Source organism: Pan paniscus, chromosome 23, assembly GCF_029289425.2.
Source record: "Pan paniscus chromosome 23, NHGRI_mPanPan1-v2.0_pri, whole genome shotgun sequence".
NCBI classification, from domain to species: domain Eukaryota; kingdom Metazoa; phylum Chordata; class Mammalia; order Primates; family Hominidae; genus Pan; species Pan paniscus.
In genome coordinates this window covers 50696846-50708878 of record NC_085927.1, presented here as the reverse complement: position 1 = coordinate 50708878, position 12033 = coordinate 50696846, and the positions used below count along the sequence as shown (strand labels likewise).

The window sequence follows — 12033 nt, the reverse complement described above, 5'->3', positions numbered from 1 at the left end:
GTAACAGTATACATTAACACATATCAGGAAGTTACTTCTAAAACAAGAAAATTATTTGGAAATCAAAGCAGGATCAAAAAAACTATCTTTTATACCCTTCAAAGTATTCCTATGTTTGCTGAATCCAATTTCATACAATTGACTACATGAGAAATATTTAAAACACTGGCTATATTTTCCCAAACCTATTAATTATCAACACTATTGAGTGATCATTAAGTAAATGCTTCTAAACTTCTAAAATCTCAATGCAACAAAGCACTCTCCATCACAACAATTTTTTTTTTTTTTTTTTTTTTGAGATAGAGCTTCCCTCTTGTTGCCCAGGCTGGAGTGCAATGGCACAATCTTGGCTCACTGCAACCTCCGCCTCCCAGGTTCAAGCAATTCTCCTGCCCCAGCTTCCCAAGTAGCTGGGATTACAGGAATGCGCCACCACACCCGGCTAATTTTGTATTTTTAGTACAGATGGGGTTTCACCATGTTGGTCAGGCTGGTCTTGAACTCCTGACCTCAGGTGATCCACCGGCCTCGGCCTCCCAAAATGCTGGGATTACAGGCGTAAGCCACTGTACCCAGAAACAAAAAATTTACTCAAGAAAAAAGAAACCTTTTCATGTGAAGGAGGAAAAAAAATGTGTTAAAGCAATGACCTTTAAACCCTAGGAGTAAACCTGGAAGGTGTTATGGCCTTTGATCACAGAACTCAACTTTATAGTCAATCTGGCCTGAATTGCTTCTGATAAAACTATGTCTCAATAGATCCTCTGGCAACGTGGTAAAACTGTAAAGAATTAAAAAACAAAGTCAGCATTTTATGATGTGGAACCACCTAAGATGGAAAGGCTCTTCTAACAAGTTTATTGAGCCAATCAAAAGCCTAGATATTGGAAGCTGGACTCTGCAAAGTCTCACTATCAGTTCTGAGATTCTGCAGCCAAGAAGGAAAGCTCTCCCAGGACACTTAGGATCAGGCCTCTCGAAGAGAAAAGCAATAATGTTCTTCATATTTTACCAGCTACACAAAACACCCAGAAAGGAAGATATAACAAAGACTGAAAATGGATGAAATGATACAGGTCTTTGCTACAATCTAGGTTTGTATTTTTAATTATTTCCTGAAACTAACTAGATTAGAATTTTAACATGGTCTGATTTTGAAAAGAAGTCTGCTTAATATTAGGTAGTTTTCACAGCATATAAGGAAGTAATTAATAAACTATTACTGTGCAGTTGGAGAATGGGGTGAAAGAAAAAGCTAGTGTTTCCTTTATAATGTAAAACAGGCCTCTCAGAAAAAATGCAATGACTGAATAAAAAATACTCTAAATAGATTTGCATATATTGAACAAAACTAAACAAACAGGCTACATATACATATTATGATTCTGTATGATTCTACTTACACGAAGTCAAGAAAAGGCAAAACAGTCTATGATGACAGAAACCAAAAGAGTGGCTACCTATGAAGGTGGAGACTGACTGGAGGAGCATGAGGGAACTTTCCAGGACGATGGAAATGTTCTGTATCTTGACTGAGCTGTAGGTTACCTTTGTTAAAGCTCACTGAACTGCATATGTAAGATCTGTGAAATTCGCTGCATATAAATTTTACCTGACTTAAAAAAAGTATACTACTCTCCAAACTTGAAATAACTTTTATACTAAGACTTCTCTCAGATGGATGTCTTATAAAATATGTAAGGAGAAAATACTTTAAAAAATATTACCAGATAGTATTTTTTGGCATAGGTATTATGCACTGTTTTGTGGTTGAAAGTGTGGATTCTGAGTTAGGTTTTTGTGAGTTGGAATCCTGGCTTAGCAATTCACTGAGTGACTTGGAAAGAGCTACCAAACTTCTCTGTGCCTCAGTTTCCTCATGTAAAATGGAAATAACAATAGCACTGACTTCACAAAGTTGTTATGTGGATTATACAATAATCCACCTAAGGGGATTTAAGTCATAAAACACTTAAAACATAACACTTAGCACTACATAAGTATTAGCTATAATTATTACCAAAATAAAAAATTTACACTTGAACTGGTTGTCATCCTGGAATCCAAAGCCAGGCAGGATCTTAGAAGAGTAAAATTTACATGGACAACCGCTATTATGACAACAAATGAAATCAAAATAATTATTTACATAGAAGACCTGGAAGTCTTTGGCTTTTTCACATGTTAGGAATGAATCTCCATTGACCATTTAGAAACTTTTCATTATTATTCATTTCTTTAGGTAGCTCCTGATTCTTGTCTAGGGCTGATTCTTGCTAATCTTTACCTCAGAGAGTTTCTCAGTGTCAATGAGGACTACACACAAAGGTAAAAAAGAGAAATACAAATGTCATTTATTTATTTATTTTTTGAGACAGAGTCTTGCTCTGTTGCCTAGGCTGGAGCACAGTGGTGCGATCTTAGCTCACTGCAACCTCTGCCTCCTGGGTTCAAGTGATTCTCATGCCTCAGTCTCCTGAGTAGCTGGGATTACAAGCATACACCATCATGCCTGGCTAATTTTTTTTTTTTTTTTTTTTTTTAGTAGAGATGGAGTTTGCTACGTTGGCCAGGCTGTTCTCAAACTCCACGCCTCAAGCAATCAGCCCACCTTGGCCTCCCAAAGTGCTGGGATTATAGGTGTGAGACACCGTGCCCAGCCAAGTCATTTATTTTTAATTTTCTAGTATTTATACTACATGAAAACTTCATTATATTTCAAGATTTTCTATTTCTCCCTAGGGCTTAAAAACAACAAACAAACAGGGAAATCCTCTATAATTCTTCACTAGATGGTGGTTTACAGATTATCGGTATAATGGTATCCTGAAATGGTCTATCAATATGTACTAGACATGTAAGTAAAAAACAGGTTTATTCACCTATAAATTTATTTACATAGAGACATTATTTATTCTGCATTAAAATTGAATCAGGAGATGAAGACAAGAGGAAACATTTAATCACTATGAATACAGTGATTTAAAAAAATTATATAAGTAAGCCTGGGCAACAAAGTGAGATCCCATCTCTACAAAAATTTAAAAAATTAGCCAGGCATGGTGGCTTCTGCCTGTAGTCCTAGCTACTTGGGAAACTGAAGTGGGAGGATCGCTTGGGAGGTCGAGACTGCAGTGAGATATGATCATGCCGCTGCAGTTTAGCCTGGGAGACAGAGCAAGACCCCATCTCAAAAAAAGCAAAAACAAAAACAAATAAAATTACATAGGTACATTGGGGTGAGAAAATAAAATATATTACTTTATAAAAACAGGTGGGCTTCATGGTGAAGTACTTATAGAAAAAGTAGACCTTCAACTTAAATTTAAAACCTGTAGGATACAAAACTTTTAGTCTACTATTCTATCAGGTATAATCTATTAAAAAAGTGTTGAAATGGTTAGATAAATATAACGTCATCACTTATTTGATGGTGGTGATGATAAAGATGTGAATGAATTTAAGGACTGAGTGACTGGGGATGAGACTACAGAGGCATGTGGAAGGCACATTCTCTGCTTTAAAACATGACCAATGGCCACAGATCTGGCTTGTCCCCTTAAGTCATCAGGCATCTCATGCACCTAGCTAAATGAGTACCCACTAGGTTAGTGGTGTATGTGAGAAACGCCCGGGGAGCTCTTCAAAACACATGTGCCGGTTGGGTATGGTGGCTCATGCCTATAATTCCAGCACTTTGGGGGGCCAAGGTGGTAGAATTGCTTGAGTCCAGGAGTTCAAGACCAGCCTGGGCAACATAGTGAGACCTTATCTCTATAAAAAATACAAAAATTAGTTGGGCATGATGGTGCATGCCTGTAGTCCCAGCTATTCAGGAGGTTGAGACAGGAAGATTGTTTGACCCCAGGAGGTCAAGACTCCAGTGAGCCATGATCTCGGCACTGTACTCCAACCTTGGAGACAGAGTGAGACCCTGTCTCAAAAAAAAACAAAAACAAAAACAAAAACACATGTTCTAAGCCCTCCCTTTGAGATTCTCATTCAACAGCTCTTTATAGAGTCCTAGCACGTATGTATATTTTGAAAAAGCTTACCCAACAGTCTAGGCAGGTTCAAACCACTTCCAATTTCTGTTATTTCTTGATTCCTTTTAATTTTTTAAATTCTTCTGAGATGGGGTAACACTCTGTCACCCAGGCTAGAGTGCAGTGGCGCAATCATGGCTCACTATGGCCTTGACCTCCTGGTCTCAAGCATCATTTTATTTATTTTTTATTTTTCTTCCTAACTCCCCAAAGTTGTTATCAAGCATCATTTTAATCTTTTAAATAGTATAAAAATCTTACCACCACCAAAATAAGCTTTGTCTTTTAGATATTATTAAAATCAACCATATTTAACAAGTTTTAAAAATAAAATGCATCCCTTGCTCAAGAGACAGCTACAATTAAACTATCACTGAAAGATGGGCAGCTGATTTTGAAACTCTTAAGGGAAAAAGATTTGGGGATTATTATCTATAACCCACTCTAGAATCAATCATTTCATCATTTTAAATATTATATTCACTGTAACTGTATTGTCTCTGCCATTATATTTATTTATTTTATTTCTACTTTATTTTATTTTTGAGACGGTCTTGCTCTGTTGCCTAGGCTGAAGTGGAGTGGCACAGTCTCAGCTGACTGCAGCCTTGACTTCCCAGGCTCAAACAATCCTCCTACCTCAGCTTCCCAAAGTGCTGGGATTATAGGCGTAGCTAGGACTACAGACATGTGTCAACACACTCAGCTAATTTTGCTTACTTTTTTGCAGAGATAAGGTCTCACTACGTTGCCCAGGCCTCCCAAAGTGCTGGGATAACAGGCGTGAGCCACCGCACCTGGCTTCTGCCATTATAGTTGAGGATAGAGATGAAACAGTAAATGGTGAAAGCATTGTCTTATATTTCATGCCACACAGTTGCATTCTGATTATTTCCCTAAAAATCTGTTTGCTGCTGTAGTTGAAAACCAAGAAGTGGGCCAGGCATGGTGGCTCACGCATGTAATCCCAGCACTTTGGGAGGCCAAGGCAGGCAGATCACGAGGTCAGGAGTTCAAAACCAGCCTGACCAATGTGGTGAAACCCCCTCTCTACTAAAAATACAAAAATTAGCCAGGTGTGGTGGCGCACACGTGTAGTCCCAGCTACTCTGGAGGCTGAGGCAGGAGAATCACTTGAATCTGGGAGGCGGAGGTTGCAGTGAGCCGGATCACGCCACTGCACTCCAGCCTGGGCGACAGAGCGAGACTCTGTCTCAAAAAAAAAAAAAAGAAAAAGAAAAAGAAAAAGAAAAAGAAAACAACCATGAAGTGGTTCTACATATGTCAGACAAGTTATTCTGACAAGCCCAACTCCCTGAGTAGCTCTTTCTAAAGCTAGCATTCCAAACTATACCACATATTCTAAAACTAATTTTGAGAATGTAAAAATTTTAGAAATAGTGCTTCATTAGGCATCCCACTGATTCTTCCCGTTCATTCTCTGATATGTTTCAGTGTTTTTTTGAGATGAATGTCTTGCTGTCCTGCTAATGACAACATTACTCCTTTGGCAATAATCAGGGAACCATGGAAGCATCTTTCTTGTACAGATAATATAATCTGTACAATCTGTAAATATTGCTGGGTGTGGTGGCTCACACCTGTAATCCCAGCACTTTGGGAGGCCGAGGCGGGTGGATCACCTGAGGTCAGGAGTTCGAGACTAGCCTGGCCAACATGGTGAAACCCCATTTCTACTAAAAATACAAAAATTAGCCGGATGTGGTAGCAGGCGCCTGTAATCCCAGCTACTTGGGAGGCTGAGGCAGCAGAACTGCTTTAACCTGGGAGGCAGAGGTTGCAGTGAGCAGAGATTGTGTCATTGCACTCCAGCTTGGGCGACAAGAGCGAAACTCCATCTCAAAAAAAAAAAAAAAGTAGACTCAAGTTCAGAATGCCACTTGCCTTCCTACATGAAATCATTTTCATGTCTGAGTGTCAAGTGTGAGACACGGTAGTAATCAAAGAGACTGACCAACATTTTCCATCTCTACAGATACAGACCTTAGCACAGAGATGGCACTGTCATAAAAAGCAGAAATGGTCTACAGTGCTCAGATTTCTCTAAGGAAATGACAAGTTTTGAAAATCACTAGAACCTAGCAGTAAAATCACAGAACCTAGCACAGCCAGAACAGAATTTCTTTATTTCCCGTATCATCCTGCTAAATATTTTCCAAGCTATTGATGCTTCAGGAAAACTTGGATAGGTAGGTATGGCAAAGAAAAATCTAGGAAAAATAGCTCCCAAGAATTCAGAGGAACTGGCCCAGTAATTTCACTTTTGTTTTTGTTTTTGAGATGAAGTCTCACTCTGTTGCCCAAGCTGGAGTGCAATGGCGTGATCTCAGCTCACTGCAACCTCTGCCTCCTGGGTTCAAGTGATTCTCCTGCCTCAGCCTCCTGAGTAGCTGAGACTACAGGCATGCGCCACCATGCCCAGCTAATTTTTCTATTTTTAGTAGAGACGGGGTTTCACTATGTTGGCCAGGCTGGTCTCGAACTCCTGACCTCGTGATCCACCCGCCTCAGCCTCCCAAAGTGCTGGGATTACAGGTGTGTGAGCCACCGCACCTGGCCCCAGTAATTTCACTTCTAAGAATTTAAGGAAATAATAGAGCAATATGCAAAGAATGTGTACACATGTACACTTATGCACACATACACCTATGTAAGAAATAGGACTAAAAAGAAACATATACCAAAATCTTCTCAACAGTGGATTTCTCTGAGTTGTGGGATTATTAGTAATTAAAAAAAAAATCTATGCTTACCTGTATTCTCTTTTTCTGTATGTATAGAACTTGCATAATAATTAGGAAAGGCATTGAGATGTTTCCCAAAAGTATTAAGTACATACTGCCATGTATTAGAGAAATATGCAAAACATGAAACCTTTTGGAGAAACCAAGTGCACATTACATAATTTTATATCCTAAACTAACAAGCCAACTGCGTAAGAGACTTTTTGAGAGAGAGACACGGTCTCATTCTGTCACCCAAGATGGAGTGCAGAGGCATGATCACAGCTCACTGCATCCTTGACCTCCTGGGCTCGTGCAATCCTCCCACCTGAGTCCCCCGAGTAGCTGAGACTATAGGCATGAGCACTAATTTTTTTTATTTCTTATAGAGACAGGGTCTTGCTATGTTGCCTATGCTCGTCTCGAACTCCTAACCTCAAGTGATCCTCTCATCTTGTCTTTCCAAAGTGTTGGGATTATAGGCGTGAGCCACTGTACCTGGCCTAAGAGACTTTTTAAGTATTACATGCCTTTTAATTTTTTTTCCTTTTTTTTTTTTTTTTTTTTTTTGAGACAGAGTCTCCCTCTGTCCCCCAAGCTGGAGTGCAGTGGCACAATTCTGGCTCACTGCAACCTCCGCCTCCCAGATTCAAGTGATTCTCCTGCCTCAGCCTCCCCAGTAGCTGAGATTATAGGCATATGCCACCACACCGGGCTAATTTTTTTTTGGGGGGGTATTTTTAGTAGAGACAGGATTTCACCATATTGGTTAGGCTGGTCTCAAACTCCTGGCCTCAGGTGATCCACCCACCTTGGCCTCCCAAAGTGCTGGGATTACATGTATGAGCCACTGCGCCCGGCCCCTTTTAATTTTTCTTAAAAATTTACTCTTCTTCACCCTACAATCACTTTAACACTTCCACAGGTTTTGCATCTCTGGAAGGAGAAACACAAATGATTAATTCTTTTGATACTTTTGTCTGCAGAAAAATCTGTACCTAATGGTACATCTGATAGTTTGAGGTTTAAAATACTAATAATTCTGTTTTAAAATTCCATCTACTTCCATCCCTTCTCACTTACCCCAATGTCCAAAATCCCACGTCTAGGAGAGTAAAATTAGGACAGGCATCCCTTTTCCCCCAGATATTCACATACATATGTATGTGAACATATACGTGTACATATTTATTTACATTCACTTATACTTAACATGCACTTAAGGTATAGAGCAAAAAAATCTAGATACAGAGGCCATTATCTTGACAATATAATTACTAGGTTTAAGGCCTGGAAAATGCAGCTTACCATGTAAAAATATCTCACCACAAAAAATCAGTAATTTTCAAAGCTGGTAAAACTATCAATTCTACTTAAAAAAATAACTCGAGTCTACAGGTAGGTTGATAGGGTAGATAAATACTAAAATTAATACCAACTGGGTTGCTATTAAGCTTACCTTACAGCTTTGAAAAACTCTGATTTCTTGTGGGTTTCAGTGGTGAGCTGCATTTCCTTAGTTTCAGCCAACTTCCCAGCAGGAATTCGAGTCTGATGAAAAATCAGCAAAAGGAGGCCCTCACTGAGAAACATACTGGTATCATTCACTGAGTGGGGATAGTGAAAAAGGAACATATTTCTAAAGGTAAATTTCCATTAGTAATATATATGCTTATATGGCAAATACATATTTAATTTCTTATGGCAGAAAGAACAATTAATTTTCCTTGAAAACCTGATTGCTTTTTCTACAATGTGTTTGCTTTTACCCTACCTTCCTCTTTGAGATATTCATTAGTCATAGTTCACCCCTTAAGTGCAAGAAATCAAAACAAAAAACCTTTAGGTCTAAATTTGAGCAATAGTTATAAGACATCTTCTGGCAGCAACGCTGGGATCTTATAGCAGAAAAAAAAATTAGTAAAACAAACCTTTATCATTTTTTTGCATCACCTTTATCAATTGGGATACTACCTCTCAAATCTGTGACAAACAAATCTGGAAATCTTGCTTAATCTATATAGAAATAGGTTATAATTTTAAAGTAAATATTTGATAATTTCAAGAAAAAACATGTTTTCTAAAATGTCTTTAACACAGTAATTCACAATAGTATACATTTCTAAAAGCTGACTTAGAAATAGAACTTTGCTTTAAAAACATCCTGAAAGACATACCTTTCATTAATTATTCTGAATTATAAGGTCTATCATATTTAAACCTTGTTCTAGACTAGTGTCAATAAAGCACCAGTACCTACATGTAGTTAAGCTTAAATTTAAATTAATTAAAATTAAATAAAATAAAAAGTTCAGCTCCTCAGCTGTACTAGCAACCTTATTAGTGTACAATGGCCATGTGAGGTTAGTGGCTACCTTATGGAACAGCACAGATCCAGAGCTTACTGCAAGAAGTTCTATTGAATAGCATTGCTCTAGACAGAACCTAAATGGGGAGATAGCACAGTTAAAAGGCCTTACCTGGTCTGAGGAGGTGTGGGTGTGTAAAGGGGCTGGGCTGGCCTAAGTATCGGTTTGGAATCCTCCTTTCTGGGACAGGCTGAAGGGAGTACCTTCGCTGTGAACACAACATACATCCTGAATGAAGAATAAAGAGAATGAAATGAAACAATAGATCTAGAAAGTCTTCATGGAATAAATACACTTACCTCTAGCAATTTAGATGCTTTAGAAAAATGCAAACTAATATTTCCTTCCTTCTCTCCTTCAATATTCATTTATTTTTTTTTTAAGACAGAGTCTCACTCTGTCACCCAGGCTAGAGTCAGTGGCATGATCTCGGCTCACTGCAACCTCCACCTCCTGGGTTCAAGTGATTCTCCTGCCTCAAGCCTCCTACGTAGCTGGGATTACAGGTGCGTGCCACCATGCCTGGCTAATTTTTGTAGAGACGGGGTTTAATCCTGTTGGCCAGGCTGGTCTCGAACTCTTGACCTCAAGTGATCCGCCCACCTCAGCCTCCCAAAGTGTTGGGATTACAGGCATGAGCCACTGCACCTGGCCCTCCTTCAATATTTATATGGCCTTTGCTCTGTGTCAGACTCTGTGTTGGGCCCTAGGAAAACAGAAATGAGATCATCTTTACCCTCAGAGACATTTGTCTTTTACAATATTTTATACACATACATACACACACACACACACACATATATAATAAAGGTATGAATAAGGAGCTATGAAAACAGAAGAAAGGAACCAAAAAAGGCAGGGGAAGGATATCACAGAGGCAGTTTGAAAGGGTATCACAGAGATAGCATAAAGCTGTGTCCTAAAACTCAGGAAAAGATAATCAACATTTTTTATTGAGAATATGTTAAGCATGAGAAAATATGCACATGCTATCTCATTTAATCTTGGAATGTCAGAGCTAGATAAAATAATTTATGAAAATGCTTAATCATAGAGTACAACAAATGTTACTATTAGCATTAAAAAATTCTTTGCACATGATTGGAACATGCTCAAAGAAAGACACATGAATGACAAGGCTATATGCTGTGGTCTTTAAAGAATGCACAGTCTAGTGGAGGTGAGACAAAACAGAGCATTACAATATTAAATGGTGAATGCAATGGTGGATTCACACATAAGGAGTTTTGTTTGTTGGGTTTTTTTTTTTTTGAGACAGGTCTCACTCTGTCGCCCAGGCTGGAGTGTAGTGGCATGATCATAGCTCACTGCAGCTTTGTTCCTCTGGGCTTAGGCAATAAATGAAATGAAACAATAGATCTAGAAAGTCTTCATGGAATAAATGCACTTATCCATCTCCAACAGTTTGGATGCTTTAGAAAAATGCAAACTAATATTTCCTTCCTTCTCTCCTTCAATATTTATTCATTTATTTATTTTTAAGACAGAGTCTCACTCTGTCGCCCAGGCTGGAGTCAGTGGCTCAGCCTCCCAAGTAGCTGGGACTACAGCTATGTGCCACCAAGACTGGTTAATTTTTTTAATTTTTGGTAGAGATGAGGTCTCACTATGTTGCCCAGGTTGGAAACCCACACCAATTTCTTTGTAATCATCTTAGAAGCTATGATTTTTCTTTTTTTAAAATCTTTTTAGAAGAAGCTATGATTTTTCTAAACAATCCTCTACAAACTTAACTGGAATTAACTTTTAAGACTCTTCTCTCCCAAATACATATATTATTATTCATAATTCATAGTCCTTACAGAAATTGTATGTTCACAAGGAGACTGTACAGTATTGATTGTTGAGATTAAACAGAGAGGACCTAGTGAGCAGCAAGGGGGAGGGGTAAGAGCAAAGATTATGAAGTCAAATAAACCTGAGTTTGAATCTCAGCTTCTCTGGTACTAAGTGTGTAACCTTGTCCAGATTACTTCTCTGAGTCTGATTCTGTGTTTGTAAAATAATGATGATAATGCCTACCTCATGTGACAGTTAAAAATCTAACTCCTTAATTTAGAATACAAAGCCTTCAAAGCTATCTTACCTTCCTAATCTTTTCATCTCCCTCCAGCAGCACTAACCCGCTGGTGGAGTAGGCTGCTGTTGCATTGGTGATTTCTCTTTCTCTCCTCCTGCACCTTCTCCACATGCACGCTTGTGCACACGTACTCATGCACACAGTGTCTTCTGTAATCTCATTCGGTAGTAAAATTTCAGAATATAAAAAGTTAACTGATTCCTTTTTCAATGCTCATATGAAATAATCCTAGCATATTTTGGACCACTCTCAAGCAGAGGGAGCTTAACTTTATTAAATTCAAAGCAAACAAGTAACACTTTAACAGGAGACATAAATTAAGATGTTTATTCCCAGTAAATTTTTAAAAAAGGTCTCAATAGCTTTTTACTTACATTAAACATCTTTTGCCCGAAGTCATATAATTAGTAGCAAAGCTGGTGTGTTAAGCCCTATTTCAAAAATATCCAGTTCATAAGCTTCAAACTCTTTTGCTTAGGAAACTTCATGATTTGGATCCTGCTCCCTTATCTGACCTAATCCTCAAAAAACATTATTGCAGCCACACTAAGCTACTTGAAGAACCCCGGCTAAATCATTCTCCATCATAATAGCATTTGCATTAAAAAATATAGTTCTCTTAGTCTAAAGTGCACACTGCCTGCTTATATGATTACAGAAATTCTAAAAAATACCAGCTCAAACATCACTTATGCAAGAGACTTCTCTTACTCTTCTCACACCTACTGCCTCTGTTCTGCTTGTTTCAGATGTCTTCCCCAATGCTCCTA

The 12033-nt window shown here is 38.4% G+C and overlaps 1 protein-coding gene across 4 annotated transcripts in view; it reads right to left on the bottom strand.

Annotated features, from left to right (window-relative positions):
* Window positions 1-12033, bottom strand: part of XPNPEP3 (X-prolyl aminopeptidase 3) — a 75045-nt gene that overhangs the window by 53990 nt on the left and 9022 nt on the right. For 3 of the 4 annotated variants that reach the window (XM_003814616.7, XM_008967376.5, XM_008967377.6), the window contains exon 2: window positions 9274-9390. In XM_003814616.7, the coding sequence (XP_003814664.3) occupies window positions 9274-9390 (117 nt within the window). Of the gene's footprint in view, window positions 1-8252; window positions 8345-9273; window positions 9391-9461; window positions 9478-12033 lie in introns of those variants that run through there. The other variant, XM_034948936.3, reaches the window with a different exon arrangement.